The 23,684-nt window shown below is 39.8% G+C and overlaps 1 protein-coding gene across 1 annotated transcript; it reads left to right on the top strand.

The window, feature by feature from the left end:
* Positions 1-557: 557 nt before the first annotated feature.
* Positions 558-21,719, top strand: unc119a (unc-119 homolog a (C. elegans)). The gene is made up of 5 exons (XM_022210768.2): positions 558-1,056; positions 17,073-17,186; positions 17,464-17,557; positions 20,402-20,574; positions 20,686-21,719. The coding sequence occupies exons 1-5, from the start codon at positions 933-935 to the stop codon at positions 20,796-20,798; spliced, it is 618 nt and encodes a 205-aa protein (XP_022066460.1). The 5' UTR covers positions 558-932; the 3' UTR covers positions 20,799-21,719.
* The last annotated feature ends 1,965 nt before the right edge of the window (positions 21,720-23,684 follow it).

Raw genomic sequence — 23,684 nt, 5'->3', positions numbered from 1 at the left:
AAACTACAGACAGACAGCAGCAGCTAAGGATGTGAACATAGCAGCTGATTTAGCAACTATGAAGATTTTTATCTTGGAGACCAAAACATATTTTGAAACAAAGTAAACATCTGCAGGAGGCTAAAATCTAGCTCCAAATGAATGCTAATGTTACTCAGTGTGTATTGATACAGCTAGTAATAGTTTGTGAGCATAAGGAGATGATATGTGCCAAAAATGTTGTGCTTGCAGGTTGTTCTGCTGTCTCAGCCTGCAAAATAATATATATTAAAAATAATAATAATAATAATAATACAAGCTAAGGAAATGGGACACATAATGAGACTGTTGTTGCCAAGATTCAATATTCTAAACTTCATCCTTTTAATTAAGGAAGATGTAACCTGCTGTCTCACCAAAGTCATGTAAAAGCAGCATTTCTTTGTAACGTCTCCCTCCACACAGCTGCAGCTTAACAATATGATTTCCAGAGCTTGTATCTGACACCAACTAACTTCCACCCGGGGGTCGCAGAGCTCATTTCCGAGGTGAGAAAGGAGTTAGTGGTGTTGAGCAAAGCCCGGCCATGCTCGCTCTGCTGTGTGAGCAGATGACGAGGCGCGCAGACGGTCAGCCACGCACGACTGGTCGGTTTAAAGCCACAGGATTTGGATTAAATAGCTTGTGAGTGAGCCGGTGAGCCTTGAGCGCAGGAGGGAGGGGAGCTAAGGGCTGATTTTTATCTTTTACCGGATCGAGAAGGGGAGGAGGCACGGAGAATGAGTTATTCTTGTAGCAGCACAGAGCCTGTTTGCTGCACGGTGTATTAGCCAGCGCGCAACTAAAAGGCTCCGACGCACGTAAATCGGCTCCTGCGGCGACGACGCCGAGAGCATCAGAAAGCCTCAGTCCCTGGCAGGTCGAGCAGCCAACAAACCCTCTTCTTGTTGGACATGAAAGTGCAGCAGGGCTGCAACTCAGCAGACATGGGGATCCCGGTTACAACCGAAGAAGAATTGCGCAGAAATACCGTAATTACGCCCGAGGATGTGCTCGGGCTACAGAAGATCACCAAGAGTAAGTAACCTGCTGCAAGTGGCACGATGGTAGGACTAGTTAAAGCCTCTCAGTTGGAGCAGATTAGTGCAACCATGTGCTTCCATGTTCGGTGTCCTCTAACATATTTTCTCTGCTGTGGAGACTTGGATACCATGGACAGCGACACAGACTGAAAGGACCTCCAACTGTCTCTACAGCTTTAAACAACAGTCGCCACTTTAAACCACTGTCAATGAGCAGTTACAGATTTCATTTCTAATCCAAGGGTCGCTACAATTCCTAAGTATCGACCTTAGATTGTTGCGCAAACTTTACCTGCCTGCTCACAAAGCTTCAGCGTGTGTTTGCATATTTAAATGTGTTTTTATCTCTCTATGTGAAAGAGAAGGTGAGTGCATGTAGTTCCTGGTTTGCCTCTCAAATCCTGCTGGAGGGAAAAAAAGTGTCTCTTACGACTCAGTCACCTCCACACACCTGTGGCTCTGAGGTAACAGGTGGCCACAGATATGATCCACTGATTAGAGCTCATCACACACACTGAGTTGGAACCAATGCAAGAGGAGAATGCTATCTCCCTGTTGTTTATGATATGGTGCAAACTGTTTTCCGTGTTATGTAATGGAAACAGGATGGCAGCAGATAGACTCCAGTAGGATTGCTTTCACACCATCCAGTTATATTAGAAGAGTAGAGTTGGAGAAGAGGATTTAAAAAAAAGACTTTGTGCCATTTCTGCCTTACCATTGTGATCTAGACTGAACTGTATGGGTGGAATAATATGAAATTGTACATTATGTGGAGGTGGTTTGGGGTCAGAGCTTGCTGCAAGGAAGCATAGATACCCGAGGCCTACAAAGATACAGTTAAGCTAAAGGAAAAACTAGGTTTGTGGAGTTTACTGCTTCATTTTAGAAATATTAGCTTGGGAAATTGAAATTGAACATTGAATTATGTTATTTCCAGGCGTTTTCAACCCCATCACAGCAGTTTTGTCAGCAATGTGTGACTGTGACAAAGGATTAAAACATGTGAAATAATCTATACCAGGTGTTTTATTAGGATTTTTTTGTTGTGTAATGATTAACTGGATATCACTGCTCTGCAGCCAAACTGCAACAAAAAAGAACATGTAAAACATAACATAAAAAATGCAGCAATAAAATTGAATGAAGTAAATGTAATAAATCTAAAACAATACAAGTTGAATGAGGTCTTCACAGATTTTTCAGAATATTTAAAACTGACTGACTAAAACAGAAGAAAAAGACAGAAGATACTTGAAAAAATTCAAACTAAAAAGACAAATATTTGAAATGCACATTCAAAAAATAAAACGCACAAAATTATTAGTAATCCAAATGTAAACATTAAAGTTCTTGCAACACTGTTATATAAAAACAATATCTGATCTACTTTCACTTTTAAATTGATAGTTTTAACTTTCAACAGACCACCAACACAAGAAAGCAAACAAATTTGAGCTGCTTGGCCAGTACTAAATGAGTCCTATACTGTTTGCTTCATTTATGTCAATAACAGGATTTGACAGTAGAGTCTGAGGTCAAAACTGACCTCACTCAAAAACAAACTCTTAAAATGACGACTCACACTGTCTCATGCTGCCTTCGTCCTTCCTCAGACGTCTCATCTGTTCTCACTCGGTCCGCCCTCAGCGGAGAGGCCATAGCAGGGCTGCATCAGTGCGATAATTCCTAAATCACTCATGATGGTGCAGTAATCTCCGCTCTCCTCTGACATGTAATCTGGATTATGTCAGGATGGCTGAAACGCAGCATTCTGCAATGAAGTGATACACCTCAGTTAATTAATGACCCTGGAGCCAAAGCACAAGATTAGAAAAGGAGTTACTGCATTCCCTCTTCGTTCATTAATTGGCTTCACACTGGCTTAAAATTGTAATAGAAACTCCTTATATGTGTGTTATCTATTTAAAAGCAATGGGATTTTAGTTAATTTCAATCATAGCTGAATGATATTTAGATTGAACAGATCATGTCGAACACGGATGTCCAAGATTGCTTCCATTCTGAACAACACACCATAAAAACACCTACACAACAGGGATAAGCACCATGTCACACAATTCAGGGCATTGTTTTGTGCTGCAAGAGAAAGAAAATCCCATTTGGAAAGGAGGGGCGCAGAAAACGCCACATCCTGCAGAGTAAATGACTTCTCCAGTTGTGCTTTTGGGTAGTAAATGCCACCATTTTGGGGCAGCCCCGCTCCAGTCTGTCACGGTGGCTCAGCGCTGATAAGCGAGCCACAGAGCCTCATTGTCACACAGGCAGAGCACAGAAGAAATATAATCCAGGCAGACGAGGAGCACCGCTGTGACAAGAAAAATGGCACATTATCAGTTTACTGTTTGCATGATGGATGATTTATGATAAGCCTGCAGACAGACATAAACCCACGGCTGCTTCCAAAATGCATTTTGCGTTTATTACATGCATTTTGAAACTTTATATGAAAGAATTACAATAATTCCAGATGGACGACAGGAGTGTGAAATCGAATTATCCATAGCTATAATCAAACATACACTTTAAAAGAAAACTTCAACTATGTAGCTCTTCTATAATTCTTTTATCATGTTTGGTGCATTTCTGAAATCTGTTTTGTGTTGAAATTGTTATTGACTTCTCTGCTGTATCCACTTTTCCATCATCCTCCGTGTCTAATTGTGTTTCCAATGGAGTGCCTCAGCAAGAGAGTGAAAATATCCTGTTGATGAAAAGCAAAAACCGTGTGCCTTATTGGAAATGCTTTGAATGTAAAGGATACACTCCACAGCTGGATTAGAGGACACTCAGAGCTGCAGATGTTTGAGCTAACACACCGTTAGCAGAGATTCAGACAGAAAGCAGCCCAGGGCTAAAACACCACAGGGGGCTGTGCTGATAGGTGACGGGTGTTTATGGCTCTGGGGACCGAAAGCTATTTAAAAATGGCGATAAATTACTAACTTCTCATTTTGATGGTTTCCTAATTAGCCTATAGTAATTTGTACTTTACTTTTATTTAATTTTCATTACTCACCTCAGCTCTGTCATAACAGCCTTCAAACATCTTTGGAGGGATTTACTGACCCTCCAGTAGCAGCTAACTTAGCCTCAGTGACGGCACACAGCTCTCCAGAGACACTTGGACTTTACAGATGCCAACCAAGGGTGCCACCACTTTAGTACAGCTGTTTTTGTAGCCGTTTTGTGCCTCCCCAAGACATCCAGTGGTCCCACATTTCCACCCCTATTAAAAAATCTTCATGTACCACTGCCTGCATCTCACAATAAACCTAGAGGATTCCTAAATACAGGTGAACGCGTGGCTTTCTCCTCTATCAGTAGAGGTCTGTCCACATCAGTCTGAATAAAAGGAGCCAAACTGATATCAACCCTTCAGCTAACGTTGATTTTGCTAAGACAGCAAAGAGCTAGCAAAAGTTGTGAAGAATCACTAGAATTAGTAAATGCAATATAGTTACTGAATTTCAAATAGTAAACCCATCATGACCTAAAAAAAAAAAATCACATTACTGTTAATTGACAAATATTTTAATTTTTGATTTCTAGGCATATTATTTTCTTGATTAATCAAGTAGTTGTTAGAAAATGGTGAAAAAATGTTCATCAGTGTTTTCCAAAAATGTCTTGTTTTGTCCACAACCCAAAGGTATTATTTTTTTCCACAAAGAAGTACAGAAATTCAATTATTTAGCAAAATGTGCAGTGATTAATATAACAGCTGACAGCTAATAGATTAGCTGTTGCAGCTCTAATTAGTGCATCATAATATAAAGTTATGCATTACTGCCCAGTGAGACCGTGAGGTCTGACCAAGGAGGCTTATCAGAGTCCATTACAATACACAATGCAGGTTATTGTTACTCTCACACAGGATTTTTACAATTTTTCAACAAGCGATCGTCTTTCTTTGAGCGAGAAATGCAGTGATGATGTCAAGCAGAAAACGTTAAGTGAGTATTTCTGTTTTTGTGCATCATGGAACTGGCTCTGTTTATTCTAAACGTGATCTGATGAACAGAAGAAGACAGTTAAGGTGGAAATATCATCCAACCATAGTACCTGTTCTGACTGGTCACTGGACAGAGGATGATGGTGCACGCTCATTGCTTCACAAATATCTTTGTGGGGTCCTCGTGAAAAACCTCCTGCATGATTTAATCGCGCTTGTAGGACTGTCGAAGTGTTCCATGCAGTCAATCTCAGTCTGAGGTGAGAAAGGTTTAATCAAGTTTCTCCGTCTATATCAAATGAGCTGCAGTAAAACGCATCTACGTTTGGTTCTATAACCTTAAGCTGCACTCTGTTGTCGTGTTTTATGATTTAAGAATTATACATCTCATAATAGGAGTCCCAAAATATTTTGCTTTCAAAGGCTGTGATTTAAATCCTTTTAAAACAGCTCTTTTGTCCCACTAGATTTGCCATTCCAGCTCCTTCACTACATCCAAACCTTTTACAACAGCAGTACGAAAGTGCTTTTCAAGAATAATGCAGAATAATAGAAGAAAGAGACCCTCGTAAATTTACATTATTGTGTCTAGTGATGGGAGAGGCTTGACCACACTGGATGACATTTCTGACTCTGAGGATCATTTGCCCCATCCAGATGATTTACTCAAACTAGTCGTGTTCCTTTTACACTAATGGGCGATCAATTATTTGGCCTTAATAAGTCTGGGACACAGAGCAGCACTTTATCTACGTCGGGCGGGATTTCCACTCTGTGATGTCTGCCAACACAATGGATACAGCTTTAATTAAAATTGATTGGTGCAGCCGGTTCTTAATCTCTCATGCACAGCTGTCGCAAGGTTATTCTTTCAGAGCGATCTGATGTGGAGAGGGGTGGCATGTTGCATCCACATCAGTCATCAGCACAGTCTCATGAATAGTGTCTCATTGTGTTTGTTCTTGGTTTTTTTAACCAGGCAGTTGCTGTCGTACAATTTTATTGCGGTGAAGGTGCATTATGTGAGCCTGCAGAAGCGCGTGTCAGACTCGGATTGGATTATTGATCAATAACACGTGGCTCTGTGATTACTGCCTGATGTTTTTGTCTTTAGGAGAGAAAAAAAAGTCATCATGAACCGAAACTCTGTGTAGAAGTTGTACAATCAATCCTGACTGTGTGCGTTCTGGATTTCAATGAATCAAACAAGAAGAAAATATTGTTTATGTATGGTAGTAAAAACATATGAGCTGAACTCAACATGCAAAGAAGCTTCTTAGTACCAACAGGAGGTTAAAAATCTATAAACGGCTTGTTGGTGCTGGAGGAGAGATGTCGATGGAACATCCAGTTTATGGTTTTTGCTTGTAGCAGCTTTGAAACTTTTCACTAGACATCAGACATGCAGGCCAAAATCCAGCAAACAGCATTTCTCCACAGTCAGATATTCCACTCTGCTGCCAGATGTCAGCCAGCAGGCTTCTAATAAATACATAATTATCAACACTGTAATATGTTAATGGTATTTACTGAATTAATGTTTGCAACAGTAACATGCAAGGTTTTAATCAGTTGTTTTCTGCCTTGTTTTCTGGTTAATCCTTCACGCAAAACAATTTGTGAGCCATTTTTTCCACTTCCATATGCCTGTGGGTCATAACAGCATCAGCTAAACAGTGATTTGCTTCTTCCTGGTACATTTAAAGATTATTTAGAATTCCCAGAAGCACAAAGGTGATTCAGTCAATGAGGAGAAAAAGGCATTTATATGTTTGTGAACACCATAACCGCTTTTTCTGTTCCATTAATTCTTCTGAAACCTCTGAGATTCTTCCTACAACTTGCAAACCAGCGATCTTTCAGTGATATTACAATTCCGGGTGATTGGCATTTATTGTAGCTTCTACTACACTATATAAAACAAATGCATATGTATATCAGTGCATTCATGTCTGTTTGTGCAGGTTTAGCTGAGACAGTCTCTGCCCCTGAAAAATCTAAATCAGATTAAACAGAGCTGATCCTGGACAGAAAGCAGTCAACTTTCTGCTTTTCTGCAGAGCTGGAGCCCTTTACTCATCATGCATTTTTTATGTCTATACATGCATCACTGTTATTATATAATCCTATTATCTACCCAGCGGACGCACACAGGGGACATTTGTTTTTACAAATGAAATTGACAGACTTTGTAAAAGCAGACATCAATTGAACAATAAATGAAACTACTTTGGATTTATTGGCTTAGTGAAATATTACAGCTCAAATACTGTAGGTGTGTCTAATAGTCTGTAGTACAAAGAAGTTGACTGAATCACACATATTTGGTTACAGGGTTGTTTGCGCATTGAATTGCTATAGAACATGGGCTTCAGTTTACAAAATATACATTTGCATTCAAGGATCTACATGTTTTTAAAGACTGGGAACAGAAAACTGCTGGTAAAGGTTACAAAATCTGTTTCTGCATGTCTAGTCTTTGTAGAGAGTTAAGTTTACCAGCTGCTAGTTATAGCTTCATATTTAGTAAAGAAATAATAGTGGCGTTGATTTTATTAGCTCAACTTCTAAAGAGAAAGAACAAAATTTAACGCAAAACTAAAGCTATTTCTTTGCGGATAATGGAAGTAAAATGCTTTTTTTTTTAGGCTTTGCTGTGGCTTCATGGTTCGCTGTCATTCTGAGCCAAGACGCTTAGATCACAACATACGTTCTCTCAGAGGAATCTTGTGTTTTTCCCTTCTGTGGTGCCGACCGGAGAAAGATAAGAGGAAAGAATCTCATCTGCATTCAGGTGCTCAGAATGCAACCTCTTCGTGACCCTCACCATTTGCCAGTTTGCCTACAGGTGCTGTTAACTGAGAGGCAGGCAGCAGCCTGCCGTACACAGGTGCACTGTACATCATGAAGTGACATCAACGTGTAATGCTAATGTCACTGGCTGCCCTCGGCTATGGGTTATTTCTAACGCCAGAGAGACGAGAAAACACGCTTTCATTGTTCTTCTTCATGTTCAGCGATTAATTGAACACAAGGTCTCAGCATTGATCACAGAGCCCAGAGTCAAATGGAAAGAATAAGGCATGTGAAGTCAATCCCTGTGGCTGAAAGTCTGTAACTCCAGGCTAATCTTGGGGATTAAGAAGCTATAAGTGGCAGCTCGCTTGCTCTTTATGAATGCCACTTTGGTGTCAGACAGACTCTGTATCTGAACACAGGAGCACAGCATGACTCAAGACTTGGTGCTAATTTTACCCTCTTTAGAAGGGCTGCTGGCAACGAGATCCTTTCACAACTGCACTGGCTTTATATTCCAGAGAAAATTATAGATTTAAAACAAGTCTGATGTTGCTCTTTGTGAGTAATGTGTGTCAGGATTTGATGAGGTTGATTGTTGGAAACCATAGAGCCAAATCTTTTGTGAGGCTAAAAACAAGAAATTAGATGCATGGAAAATGGCAGCAAGATATGAAAAGTGGATGCACAATTGTGGTGTAAAATGACAGAAGACCACCTGTGCTGAGCATTAATGACATGTTTCCCCAAAGGAACAAGAAAGTGTATTGTAATCCTTCATGTCATGTTGTAATTGAAGTCGCAGTTGAGACACAACGTCTTTATATCGTGCCTCAATTTCATTCCTGCTACGCTTCAGGGTGGTGAAATCCACCATAGGGTGGGCCCTCTATAGGAGGAGGCCTCAGGTATACCTTTATTACTTTATTACATCCCAGACGTGGAACAATTCATTTGCATACCACTGATGCCTAACCCGAGGTACTCTGCTTTGATCCGCTGCTGCACCTTGTTGTGGAGCAGGCAGGTGGATGAGGGAAAGGAGAAAGACGGGCTAATCGGGCTGGCGCACTAACAGAAGGAGCGTTGCTAGGTGACAGTGTTGAAGGAAGTGAAGTGGAGCACTTGTGTGTGTGTGTGTGTGTGTGTGTGTGTGTGTGTGTGTGTGTGTGTGTGTGTGTGTGTGTGTGTGTGTGTGTGTGTGTGTGTGTGTGTGTGTGTAAGCAAAAGAAAGAACTGAGATATGAACATGTGTATCATGGTGTTTCCAGAGATATTAAACTGGAACAATCCTTTTAGCCTCATTTTTATTGCCTGACATCAAATTTTATAGCAATAATAATAGTGATTTTAATAGTCTGGTTGAACATTACGTCTTCACATGGATGCACACATATAGCAGTGGTTATTTCCTTACACTTTATCTTCCAAGAGGGACGGCAGTTTATGGAAACAGTCCCTACATTATCGTTTTTTGCTTTCCAGAGCGAATTTTTAAGACCCCCTCTGGTGAAAATCAAGTTCTTTACCTTAATGATATGTCCATATATTGCTCTGTCTACGCTGGAAGGCACATCATGAGCAAAATAAGCAGTTGTGGCGGAGCGTTTTCACCTTGAAACCGCAATGTACATAAAAAAAAGCACAGATTCAGACCTCCAGGGTTTAAAGCATAACAAAACTAAAACCAATCCTGTCAACTTGGGGTTTTCTGTATCATTAATTCTTCTTCAGATTCTGTTTCCAGTTCGAACACGCAAGGCAGAATTACTCCAGTATTAAAACGATGCATTTTTTGTTTTTAGTTTCGTGGTGGTGTAGCAGAGCTGAAGGTGAGCTGGTGTGCTAGAGCTGCAGCCGGTAATGGAGGCTGGGACTCCATAGATCTGCACATTGGACAGTATATAGTCACAACTCTGTCATTTTAAAGCATGAAGGGATCATTTTATTTTACTGTGAAAATATACATTTTACCTTATTTGCAGAGGGTTTACTGAGAAGATTGACGCACTCAGTATTGAACTATGGCCAGCAGCTGGTTAGTTTAACTTAATCTGCCCAGTTTAGTCTGATCATAACCAGACTGTGTTACGCTGCTGGCTCCAGCTAATTGCTGAACAAATATGAGAGTGGTAATAATCATCTCACCTCACACTAACTCATGGAGATACAGCAAATTAGCCATTTATCAATATGTCATACCATTTCTTAAATTTCTCTATACATATGCAGATGTTGGTGAGAGTTTTCTACTTCCCTTGTCCCTTTCTCCAACATGTATGCAAATTTGCGATTTAGTGTTAAAGCATTTAAGCTCAATCTCTGATATGCATGGAGCTGTGTTTCACGATTTACAGGTTGTTGTTTTGTTTTTTTACACAGGACACACTGTAGCCAACAAGATTTTGCTAATTCCCCATGAAAAGTGTCCACGGTGAGGTTTGCAGTAAATTTGCATTCATTATTAAAAGCTCATTAAGAGCTGAAAAACACACTGGAGCTTGATTTATACAATTAAACCACTCTGCCAGTTCATGTGTAAATAAATAATGATCACTTGTTTGAGTCTGAATCTATCTGCATTTTTACAAATGACATTTTTTTGGGGGGGCCAAAATAAGAAATGCAGGCATGCAATAGCTCTAAATATGCCGAGCATCTGTTTTTACCCTGAAACTGGGGCCCTGGCTTGTCTTTAAAAAGATGGTGACAAACTGCAGCCTGTAAAAGAGGCGACATTCATCACACAGTCGAGATGTCTCACAGTTCTTTTCCACAAATATGCACAATCTCCTTTCTCGGCGCCCTCTGTCATTTTCTTTGTGTTTCTCCGTGTCTACCAGCTCTCACCAGCAGAAGATGACAGTCATCCTCGGGTTTGTGCATTTTGTCCCCTTCCTCTCCCCTCTCAGCTAACGCCTCATTTTGTTGTCACTAAACACGGAGCATCTGAAAAGGGCAGATTTTTATTACTACTACAAATCTATGAAAGTCAGTGTCGTCGGCCGTCATCAGTCAAGCTGCTCCGTGTGCAGAGGCCGTGAAATCAAAGAGCGTTTTTGAGGTGCAGTCGGAGCTTCATGTGAGTGTAGGAGTGACGTGGTGGTGTGCAAATCCTTGCACTGCAGTGGGTGAAAGTGACTTCATTGGCTGTTCTATCAGATGAAATGCTCCATCTGTCTTTTTCAGCAGGTTTGGCAGGTGGCCACCTCCGATTCACAAAATACGTCTATCGGTCATCTGCCCACAAAGAGAACGAGCACAGTGACAGCTACGCGTGATGCATTCAGGGTCCTCTTCCAAAATTCCAAATTATCAATATTATGGGCAGGTTACATCCTTACTGGACTGTCAAACAGACAAAATTTATTGATATAGTCCGACTATATCATTAGGGAGTTCAAATCACTTAAAGGGGAACTTCGTTTTTTTTTTTCAACCTGGGGTCTGTTTTCATATGTCATTTCATTCATGTGAGTGATGGAGAAATGAATTTTCGACATAACTCCTGTATTTAGCGAGGCAAATCTGTATCCAAATCTCAGGATGCTAGAAAACAAATCTCGTTCCAAAATCGCACGATAGCTCACGCCAAAACACTGGTGGGGGAAACAGCTGTTTGCCTCAGGTGAAGAGAGACGCGTGGAGCAATTTTGTGTCGGATTACAGAACAGTTAGTTTTTTCTAAACCTGGTGAAACTAATGGGTCGTCAGTGCGCATTTCCGAGTTGTGGCAACAGGATGGTGAGCTGCACTTCGCGCGGCTTTCACAGACTACCGTACTCGGAGAAGGAAATGCTAAAGTTGTGGCTAAGCATTTTACAAATGGACCCTGAAACTCTAGTTGATGCACTTCGACATAAAACTTTGGTAATCCGACACAAAATCGCTCTACTCGTCTCTCTTCACCTGAGGCAAACAGCTTTTTCCCCCACCAGTGTTTTGGCGCGAGCTATCGCGCGATTTAGGAACGAGATTTGCTTCCTAAATCCCGAGATTTGGATACAGACCAAAATAAAGAGTGATCACCAGGTAATGTGGAGGTTTTCATTCACTTCTCATCTCTAGTATGTTGTGGGACACTCATTGAGACTATCCGAGCCGGTCAGTGTGGGGAAAAAAGCACGTTAGGGCGGACTTTGACGTGGGGGGGCCAGTTGCCCCATACTTTTCGCTAGGTGAGCTGCTAAGCTGCCTGCCTGGCTAAATACTGGAGCTATGTCGAAAATTCATTTCTCCATCACTTACATGTATGAAATGACATGAAAACAGACCCCAGGTTGAAAAAAAACGAAGTTCCCCTTTAAAGATGATAAACAGACAAAACATATTCAGAAAATTGCATTATCCACTGTAAGAAATTGACAATTTTGATCTATATCACAATTTCACAATTAAAAAAGTCCTTCAGATTTTATTGAGCCTTTAGTAATTCTATCTAATGTCACATTTCAACATAAGTGTATCATGTTGTATCTATCAAAAGTTCCATGGCTTCAGTGGCGAGTTTGAGTTTATGGTATTTGTCCTCAGTGCAGCTCGATAAGAAGGTTCAGTCCAGTGTCAGCAGGATTACATATCTAATGCATCCTGCACTCTGAAAATAATGTTGCATCAGTCACTCGGCTCAAGAACCCTATGTGCATTTCATCGCTCATCTACTGTCACATTATACAGGAGCAGCAAATAGCATCGGCGGCCATAAATCCTGCCGCTATATTTTTAGCACGAGTAGCTCAGACATGCTCATTTCTGTGAACTGAAACTGAGTAGTTTTGCACGGTCTTATATAACAGTATTTGATCCAGTTTATGACTGACTTCCAGTCAAGATGATCATTTTCTTGGGGTCATCTCAGAATAAGTCTCTGCAGTAACTACATCCAGGACACACAGTGTGAAGGCACTCACTCTGTATGTTCTGTGTCAAAGTGTTTCCTTGCTGTCGCTTTAGAGAAAACACAGTCCTGGACTAACAGCAGGCTTATAGTGCTGTTCTCAGTGGAGATAAGCCCCTCGTAGAAAAGTGAACCGACACTAGAGGGCGCTGCAGTTCTTAAACCCTCTTACTAGTTTGGAAGGTCATTTAAAGAGACTGCATTTTGGAGCCAGAGCAGCTTTACATGAATATTTCTTGCCCAGTCTTGTGATTTTCACCATGGAAACACGTCAACAGTATGTAAACATGATGTGTTACCAGAGATGAGGAAACAACTGCAAACTTGCAAACTAACACGCACACACAAAAAACAGCTACACACAGAGGGTATAGAGCCATTATTTGTACATATTCATGCACATATACAGTGTTTAAGATGATGTACTTCACTCCATTATATGAGCTCATGCACAACTCAACTTTTAAAAGTTCAAAGTTAGAGAATTTCTATGTATTCTTAAAGTGTTTTGTAATACACTTACTGTGCATATCACAAGATCCAACTCAATGAAAAACTAAATATGACACTCTGTTCTGCTGTTTGAAAACGTTAATAAGGTTTGTCAAGTCTTGGCTGTGATTCAGGTTGACATCATCACGTCTGTAAAAGAAACATATTTCCATTTTAATTATGCAACTCTGCAATTTTAATAATTTGCCATCAGTAGTAATGAACTTTCTCAAGGAAAACACGAGATATTTTTTCTTTGGTTTCAGCATGAGAAACTTTGAATAAATGTATAAACTCATTCCAAGTGCTACTCATTGTCACTTCCTTGGTTTTACGTTGAAATGCTGCCTGCTGTCCACTGGATTAAATCTCTTAAGTTTCACAAGAGGGACGTTTATAGACAAGGTGTCAGGTAATGTGTACAGCCCCTTTATGAAAAGCTCTATAAATATCTTCGAGCAGGTGGCTAAAGCCTGTGTGGCCCATCTGCTCCTTAACCCTCACAAACAGAAGAGGATGCAACTGCGACTTTGTGCCAGTGTGGACATGCACACAGACACTTTGATGCGAGTCGATAATAAATTCGGTGTAACTTTTGATTTCCCTCACGACTGTATTTCTAAACTTGCTGTCTGAAAGTATCAATAAGAAAGACTCTTCAGCACTTATGTAACCTAGACTGCTAAGAATAGCTGCCTCTACCTTAACCCTAATGAGATAGTAGGTGTGCGTGTTTGCGTGCATCTGTGTGTGTGTGCGTGTTTGCGTGCATCTGTGTGTGTGTGTGTGTGTGTGTGTGTGTGTGTGTGTGTAACTAGTCGGTCCATGTGATGGTAAAACACAATAAGCCTCTTAGGTCTAATCCTGCCCTGTTGTGAAGAGAGTGTCTCACACATGCCTGCACACATACATGGACACACACACAAAGACTTGACAACGTTGCTGCTCAATGGAATCAAAAACCTGTGAGATGAAATTAATAATGACCACGACTGAAAACGAATTCGTTATCACTGCTGTGAAGCAACCTGTCTAGTGAGCGCTATCACAGGATGCTGAGGAGGTTTGTGTTGTCATCTTATTCATTCATATCCGAGGTGTGTGCATACTGGATGGCCAAAAACCATCATCAGCTAAATGACAATAAGACAGAAGTGACTGTTTGGTCTACTCCAACACTGCACGGACCATCACCAGCCAGTCAGGGTCATTAACAGAAACTTGCTGGAACGTTGGTGTCATCTTTGACTCAGCTCTGAACACAGCGGTAAAAGAATGCTCCTGTCAACTGAGAAAAATTGCTAAATTCAGATCTGTTTGAATAACAGCCTAGATTACTGTAACTCAGTGTACCTGGGTGTTGGCCTGTCATCACTGTCTTGTCTGCAGATGGTGCAAGACTCCAACAAATGGAAAGCATTACTCCTGTACCAGCATCCCTGCACTGGTTATCTGTTAAATACACAATTATTTATAAGGCTCTTTTGTTTGTTCCTAAAGCCATGTATGAGTTGGCACCTGGGTTTGTTTCTGAACACATCTGGCCCCACTGTACTTTAACAGCTCACAGATGTCTGAAGAATGTTTTAAACAAGTTTTTGCTGGTCTTAATGACAGTATCCTAGTTGTTTTTTGGGAGGGGTTTTGCATTTATTTCATTTTAAAATTTGATCTTACAAGGCGCTATCCTGTCGTACCCTGTTTTAGTGTTTCATATTTCTTTATTTTGTTTTGCAAAATGATTTTACAAGTCTGCATATATTTTCACAGCTTTGGGAAAGTTGGCCTTCCTTGTCACTCACCGGTAATGGTTTGATTAATTCTACACAAAGTTTAAGTTGCATAACCAGACTCTGCTGTGCCCAGAGCACTCAGAAACAAATCTCTCAAGTCACAGGTCTCTTGCAGACTGCATCAGTTGTCCTCCAGGATTTCTCTATCCTATGCTGCATTCATTTTACCCTCTACATTTACAAGCCTTCCGTCAATGCTGCTGAGAAGCATCCCTACATCATGATGCTGCCACCACCATGCTTCATGATGGGGATGGTGTGTTTGGAATGATGTGCAGTGTTTGGTGTCTATCAAACATAATGTAAAATGACCAAAGAATCTTCCTTCAGCTGACTTCAGTATCTGCCCCATGCCTTCTGGTAAAATGTAGCCAAACTTTCCCCACCGATGGTTTTCTGTTTGTCATTCTCCTACTAAACCTCGACTGGTAAAGAACAGACAATAGTTGCTATATGAACAGTTTCTCCAATCTCTTGTAGCTTGTAACTCATTTAGAGAAGTCATAGATGTCTTGGTGGCCTCTCTCACTAGTTTCTTTCTTGAATGTTCACTCAGTTTTGAAGTGCAGCATACTTTAGACAGATTTATTTATGTGCTATATTCCCTAAATTTGTTAATGATGGATTTAACTCTACTCAAAAGGATATCTAGTGACTTGGAGCTTTTCTTGTTACTATTCCCTATATTTAGCTTTTTAATAACCCTTGTGTGTAGTTACCTGGAGTGTTCGTTTGTCCTTATACAGCTAGGAGTCCAAGTTCACTAGTGAGTAGACCTACCAGATACAGATGTCTTTAGAGTACAATGAGACTCATTCACTGCACTCAGATGGTCTTATTTAACTAATTGTGTGACTTTTAGCACCTGGTTGGAACTGTTTTGAATTAAATGATTGTTAATAAAAATGGAAATGCATTCATATTTTCAGTGACTTCAGGTTGCTCTTAATGGTCCTAACATTATAGTGTATTTCTTTCATTTTAAACTTAGATTTTACAAGTTGCTGTCCTGTTCTGCCCGTTTTAATATTGCATATCTTTTTGTTTTGGTTAACAGAAAACTCTTTATCCTGTAGCTTTTAGCTCATATTTTTGTAGCTGTGGGAAACTTCACTCTCCCTGTCACACACCAGTCAGAGTTTGATTAATTTTAAGCAAAGTTTAAGTTGCATAACCAGACTCTGCTGTGCCCTGGGCATCTTTACCTCAAAGTAGGTGAGCCTGATGAGCAGGTTACCATGAGATACAACAGAGTACAAGCAAGCGAGCATTGATAATTGTACTATAAACCAACAACGTTGCACTCATATTTGTAAATATTTTAATATTGATTTTGATTTTGTTTTGCTTTGTTAATGTAATGTGTTTTATATGCATTGTTTTAAATAAGGAATGTTTGTTTTTTATGGACCAAGGACTACAGATGGAAATTAGCATGATGCTAAATCTGGTGCAGCCATCTTTTTAATGTAACAGCACGCTGTCCTTTTTCAAATAAACTTGAAAGAAAGAAAGAAAGAAAGAAAGAAAGAAAGAAAGAAAGAAAGAAAGAAAGAAAGAAATGCAAGCAGGATGATTAGTGATCTACAGATGTATAGATTTATAGATGTAAAATTACAATTTTGTTTCTGTATCTGTTCTCCTGAAGCAGAAAATTCACCTGTCTGTGAAATGAACTGCTGCAGGCTTTTCTAAGTAAACTTACTCAGATAGTTTTATATCATACTTTAATTTTATATTGTCTGTATCTTCTCTGAGATGAGCAGAGGAGGACATGATGTGTAAATAAATGGCCTTTCTGGCAGTGCCGTGAGGTTACAATAGCGAGCATCTAAAAATGATCAGAAGAATGTATTTACCCTGTGCAATTTTTAATGGATGTAAATGAGAGAAGTTCAGACCTGCCTATAACAACAGACAGCACTGTATTGGCAGAGAGCCACATACCTTTTTTGACAATTTTCTGCCTTACATAAAGGATTTGCATCTCCCACAATTATGTCAACAAAGATGAAATCGGCTACTTTTGACTAAAGGCTCATTCTCTGTCTTTTCAGATTACCTCTGCTCTCCAGAAGAAAACGTCCACATGATCGACTTCACCAGGTTTAAGATCCGTGACATGGAAACAGGGACAGTCCTGTTTGAGATCACTAAACCTCCAACACCAGGTCTGATCCAGGCCTCAGAAACTAGATTATAAGAGAGATCAGTACATTCTGAATATATTATGAAGACTGATTTAGAGTCGATGTATCTCACTGGCCATTCAGTGTTTTAAAAGATGAATAAACAGTCTATTGTTTTTGTCAAGTATTTTAGATTTACAGAGAAAAATGTGCACTTTCAGTTCATTGTAGAGTAGCTCAAATACAAAAAGCCTTTGTGACAGCGTCATATAATTAATTATACTAAACTCTGCTGTTGTGTTCTTCACCTCTTCTCTAGCGGGAGGCAAAAAGCACTGTGACCCCAACGCCGGCCGTTTTGTCCGATACCAGTTCACTCCAGCGTTCCTGCAGTTGCGGCAGGTTGGAGCCACGTAAGTGTTGTGTGTTTGTATATGTGTGCTTTTTTTTCCCCCACCTAAATGAAAGCAACAGCTGCGTGAGAGCGATTAGACACGAGTTTCCCCGTAAACAGAATTGATGGTATTTTAGGAGGGTCTGCTGACAATATGGCATTTTTTGTCACCGATTTATATTTTTCTCCTTCATCATCATGAATCATGTGTAAAATGAGACTATTGTTGATGTGTGATTCATGCATTATGGTGATTCAACAGGCTTTTTGTTTGTTTTATTGGTTGGAGACAGCAGATTTAACATTTATAATGGACTTTATATTCATTCTCGCCTTCGTGAAGCTGAAAACAATATGAGCTTATTTTTGAGCATATTATATTCAGTTACATAGACAGTGATTACAAGAGTTTTTTCTTCATTTGTTGCTGAAAACTTACAGCTCTACCTGTCGAAGTTTTATCTTTACCAAATCAGTATGTTGATAAACTGTGGGGCTGCTCCCTGTTACAATGAATCAAATCATTTAAAACAGTAGTTCTGTTAAAATATAAGTCTACTGATGGAGGAAGTACTAACCTTTTTATTTCCATGGTTAAAATTTGTCAGGAAAAAACTGAAGAACAAATCTTGATAAAGAAATTTACTGGGGTGGTGCAAGTGAGCAAACAATATGTAGCTGGTAATCCTGGGAAAATAAAAATAAATACCAGAAATAACTAAACCTAACTCAAGAACACAATATAATTGTTTTGATTATGATGAGAAGGAGCAGCTGTATTAACTTAATTTTACATGGATTAAATACAAACAAGTTTCCTCAATATCTCTTTTTTAAACTACAAAAAATAAGCGAGTCTTTGCAGAGTTTTAGCTCTCTAATGCATTCTGGGAAGTCTGCATGTGTGGCAGTTTGTTCTTCTAAACTTAATTTAATGACTTCAGCAAACTTTCAGATGATCATCCATTCAATTAAATTCATTCAAACTTATAAGAATTCTTGTTTTTAGATTCTGAAATGGTCTGAACTCAGAAGTTATATTAACTAAACTCCAAAAAGATGAGTCATTTCTTTCTATTTTCCACTGAAATATGCTAAACTGTGTCTCTCTTTTGACGTCTCAGTGGGGTGATAGGACAGCAGGCAGCAGCAGCTCTTATATTCATATTAGCAGCAATAATAAGAAATAAAAACTAAATCAAGTGTTTCAAAAATGTTGCCCAAAAATCTGACAAAAAAAGTGGGCTCCTTTCAAAGCCGTGGTACAGTGGGCGCTCTGCCTGGAGCTGCATTGATGCCGGTCGGCCGTGGCTCTGACAGAAGACACATGGCGGCTGTAGGAGGTATGTGGGCTTCAGTGTGGGACAACAGGCTGACGATGATCAGCGTGAACATACAGAGCAGCCCACCTGCTGAGTCAGTCACCAGAAAAACTGTCAGAGCTCCTGAGTGGTGCTCATCATCAGACTCCCACTCTGTAGCTGAGGGCAGGTTTCAGCCCAACACCTGACGTACATTCGATAGAATTAGAGTTGTGCACATGAAACACTACAGCCTTTGTGCAGCTCTTGTTCTGTCTCTTTTTAAAAACAAAGGATTGGAAAATGGTAGCTAAAGGTTTTGCAGATTAGCTCAAATTGTTTCAAAAAGAACACAAACTCAACAAGTAAAGTTGTAATTTGTGACCCTCCTCCATAGCGTTCCTAGCATAAACCCTGGAGGAAAATCCTAACTTTTTTTTTTTTTTTATCTGTTAATTAGCAGTTGATTGTGTCTTCAAGAGCTTTGGTTTTACGTTTTTGTGTTGCCACAGTGAGCTTAGAAACATCAAGTCAAGCCAACATTTAAATCCAGTGTGTTTTTACATATGGCCAACAAAGAGTGTGGCAACAGTGGAAGTCTTTAATTTAAAGCAGGGGTTTATGCCAACCAAACGTCCTTCCAAACAGAAAGTCTGCGAGATCACAAAAACAAATTATCTAAGAGTATAGATAATCTGGATCAACAGTTGGCTGGTTTACAACCTGTTGGATCAGCGGATTGCTTGTTTGTCTCTCTTTACGTAGGACTTTGTTGTAATGCTGCAGTGCTCCTGCATGTACAGCGTTATGACAACCGTTAGAAGCAGTGGAAGACCTAAACACACACTAAAAAAAAAAGGTCTAGGTTGAAATTTACTTTAAGTTGACCTTTAATCAGCAGAGACAGTACATTGGTCATTCCATACAAATCAACCAAATCTAAGAAAACATGAATAAATAAGAAAACTATTTGACACCGAAGTAATCATAGCTGTCAGACAAGGCCTTTTGTATCCCATAATATCTTTTACCAACCTAGTATCTGACCCTTGAGAGTTCACCTAAAATGCACTTTTGAAACGTTTTTCTGGTGAATTATCATATATGGTATACCACATCCAGGGTACCAGTCCTTGTTTCTATTCCTTTATGTTTTAGACAGTAAATTGGTGCAGCTTCATGATTGAAACTATGACATATTCTACAATACTGATGCTCAAAGTTTGGCTTTGGGAGGTAAAATTGATTAGTTGGTGGGTTTTAACAGAGTGTAAATCTGTTTTTCAGGCCTTAAAATTTCATGTGGCTCATTGTGTCTTTAAAGTTGCAAGGGCTCCAGTGACAATTTCAGACTTGGCATATGTGCATGAAGGGCGTGTAACTCTGAAAACATTCATAGCATGAAGGTAAAATGTTGCATGGTAAGTCACTGTGCAACAAAATCAGTTGATTCTGAGGGGGTCAGGTGGGAGGCATTGATTGATTTTTCATGCGATAACCCAGTTCGTACGTTCATTTTGCTCACATCTTGTTGCATTTATTTTCTGCCTTTGCTCCTGCAGGGTGGAGTTCACAGTGGGCGACACCCCCATCAACAACTTCCGCATGATTGAGAGGCACTACTTCCGCGACCAGCTGCTAAAGAGCTTCGATTTCGAGTTCGGCTTCTGCATGCCCAGCAGCAAGAACACATGCGAGCACATCTACGAGTTCCCTGCGCTGTCTGAGGAAATCAGTGAGTGTCACACACCACGCAGTACTTGTAGCCACGAGAGACAAACACACCCACACAGGGAGGATGTGATGTTACAAAATCCTGAATGCTGTCTGTCTCTTTCCCTCCCAGTGCGTGAGATGATCCTGCATCCTTATGAGACGCAGTCAGACAGCTTCTACTTTGTGGACAACAAGCTGGTGATGCACAACAAGGCAGATTATTCCTACAGTGGGGGGCCATAGAAGGACCTCCACGCTTTCCTCCTCCCTGTTCTAGACATTTTCCATGATCCAGCTACCACTTCAGGACCAGAAAACCGATGAACTGATGGACAAACCACTGGCATTAAATCCTCCCTCCCGTTCGCTCCATGTGTTCCATCCAGGTACTCGGCTGCCTGGCCTTTCAGATTTCTCCCTTTCCCTCTTTCTCTTTTTTGTTTTGCAGGAACATTGAATTCTGCCAGTTTTATCATCAGTTTGCATCAGCGTGCGTGACTGAGTGTGTGGGCAGCAAACACATGCAGTGTCTGTACATCATGTTGATTTCAGTCTGTATATGTGGGTTCCACTCCATCACCAGAACATTTTTTAATTTGGTGTGTTTTGAGAGATCTGAAGAGAAACAGGAGCCTTGTTGGTCCTCACTAAACCAGACGAGGCAGAAACAGGCCAAGAGACAAAGAGAGAAATGAAACTAACCTGGAACGATGAATAAATAATAATGCATTCAGATGTATATTTACAGTATATAGTTTGTATAGGAAGCTCATTACATTTTTACTCCTCAAGTTTCTTAAATTTGTAGTAGCACACATCCGAACGACTCCGTCCTCCTCCTACTGTCTGTCATCGGCCAGTCGAATGACAGCCGTGTGTACTTTTGTCTATGTGAATGTGTCATTTGTTTTACGTTTTCATGTTCATAGCACTACGACGTCAGGAGTATTTTTTAAATAAATAGCCATTTTGAAGTGTCAGAAAGCATACATTAGCCAAAAGTCAGATACCACTTTTGATATCCAGTACATTCTCTGTAGTACTGAACACTGTGTATACTTTAATTATGATCAATGTTTTAAGTATAAAATGAAAAAGTGTGTAAAGTTTTGACAGCTGAAATTCCATCACTGCAATAAATATGGGATTTTTGCCGAACCTTGATATACATTGTTGTTATTGTTTGTTTTGTTCTTTTAAACTGGCGATAAGGAAAGGAATATTTACAAAATGATCACGTTATCTGATGTTAATTCAGGCGTTTAAGTCTAATATCTCATTTAACATTGATTAAAGATTCCTTCCAGACTTTCCTTGGATTCATAATTTATGTACCTTTTTATTCCAGAAAATTGTTCCATTGTCCGAAAAGAAAAAAAACAAAAACTTAAAATTGGAATATACAAATATGCAAATATTCATTTATGCTATAAGTGTCAAATTCTGCATATATATCGAACTGAAGTGGCAAAAATTAAACATCTCTGAGTCAAGTTGGATTTTAAATTCTTCAATTTCAAGTAGAAATAGCATTTTTTGATTAATTTATGACAAAAAACTATACATAAATGATGGTTGTTTGAAATCCATTACCCAAAGTTTTAAAATAATGTAACTTAGATTAAGTTTATACAAGGTCTCTATAATATTTTCTTTTGTTTGTTAGGCTGCTTAAAGTAGAAAACTCCAGAAAGTAGAAGACAAGACCACGACATCTCCTATGCAACAAGCTGTAAGTCACAAAGTGGCTTTGCTGCCATCTTCTGTGACAAAAATCTTACTGCACTGTTGCCATGACACCACCTGTCATTTACCACAAAAACATTATCCTTACTCATCAATGATAACTAATTTTCCTCAGCGTAGACCGCATCAAACCAAAACCAATGAAAAATGTGCACTTTGTCTGTTTTTAATACTAACATTACATGCTCTAAGACTTAATTAAACTCGGCCAATCAGAGGCCGTCGCTCATTTGGAGTCATGTTTTCCAGCATTTGCTAATTTTATTTCTAATATTAACCTTCTTTTAGTCCCAGTTTGAGTCTCCACCAACTTCTGAGGAAAACTTCTGATTTTTTTTAGCTGTTAAATGTGACTTTGCTAACTGCATCTGTCTGCTGTTATGTGCTGAGCAGGAAGTGTACTGTGGGTTTTTAGTGCTTTTTCATTAGAAAAAACTGAAGCGAAAAACAAATGGAGCAGTGAGAGGAAACCAAAACAGTAAAGTCAGGACAAAAACGCTGAGCTGAAACTTCCTATTTAGCTTCATAAAATGAAGGGAAGCTGTGGTTCATTACTGAAAGTGATTTCTTTTTTCATTTTTTCATTTTCATTTCATACATTTGCTATGAACAGATTAATTATAGCTACTTCAAGCATTCAAATAACTGCTGTTTGAACAATGACTGAAGATACAGCTTGTTTGTTTCAGACGTTTTTATATCAACTGATAAAAAGTACTGATGAAGCTAAATGACAAGAATATGCAGACATACACTATATTACCAAAAGTATTCACTCACCTGCCTTGACTCGCATATGATCATCAGTGACATCCCATTCCTATTCCATAGGGTTCAGTATGACGTTGGTCCACCCTTTGCAGCGATAACAGCTTCAACTCTTCTGGGAAGGCTGTCCACAAGGTTTAGGAGTGTGTTTATGGGAATTTTTGACCATTCTTCCAGAAGCTCATTTGTGAGGTCACACACTGATGTTGGACCAGAAGGCCTGGCTGTCAGTCTCCACTCTAATTCATCCCAAAGGTGTTCTATCGAGTTGAGGTCAGGACTCTGTGCAGGCCAGTCCAGTTCATCCACACCAGACTCTGTCATCCATGTCTTTATGGACCTTGCTTTGTTCTCTGGTGCACAGTCATGTAGGAAGAGGAAGGGGCCAGCTCCAAACTGTTCCCACAAAGTTGGGAGCATGGAATTGTCCAAAATGTCTTGGTGTGCTGAAGCATTCAGAGTTCCTTTCACTGGAACTAAGGGGCCAAGCCCAGCTCCTGAAGAACAAGCCCACACCATAATCCCCCCTCCACCAAACTTTACACTTGGCACAATGCAGTAAGTATGGTTCTCCTGGCAACCGCCAAACCCAGACTGGTCCATCAGATTGCCAGA

The sequence above is a fragment of the Acanthochromis polyacanthus genome, chromosome 13 (genome assembly GCF_021347895.1).
Source record: "Acanthochromis polyacanthus isolate Apoly-LR-REF ecotype Palm Island chromosome 13, KAUST_Apoly_ChrSc, whole genome shotgun sequence".
In the NCBI taxonomy this organism is placed as follows: domain Eukaryota; kingdom Metazoa; phylum Chordata; class Actinopteri; family Pomacentridae; genus Acanthochromis; species Acanthochromis polyacanthus.
This window is presented reverse-complemented; position numbering and strand designations above follow the sequence as displayed.

Bases quoted from the DNA above. Each gene is read 5' to 3' on its own strand.
- unc119a (XM_022210768.2), top strand. From the start codon at position 933: ATGAAAGTGCAGCAGGGCTGCAACTCAGCAGACATGGGGATCCCGGTT. The intron at 17,187-17,463 runs GTCTGATCCAGG...CCTCTTCTCTAG, and splicing joins CACTAAACCTCCAACACCAG to CGGGAGGCAAAAAGCACTGT. The intron at 20,575-20,685 runs GTGAGTGTCACA...TTTCCCTCCCAG, and splicing joins TGCGCTGTCTGAGGAAATCA to TGCGTGAGATGATCCTGCAT.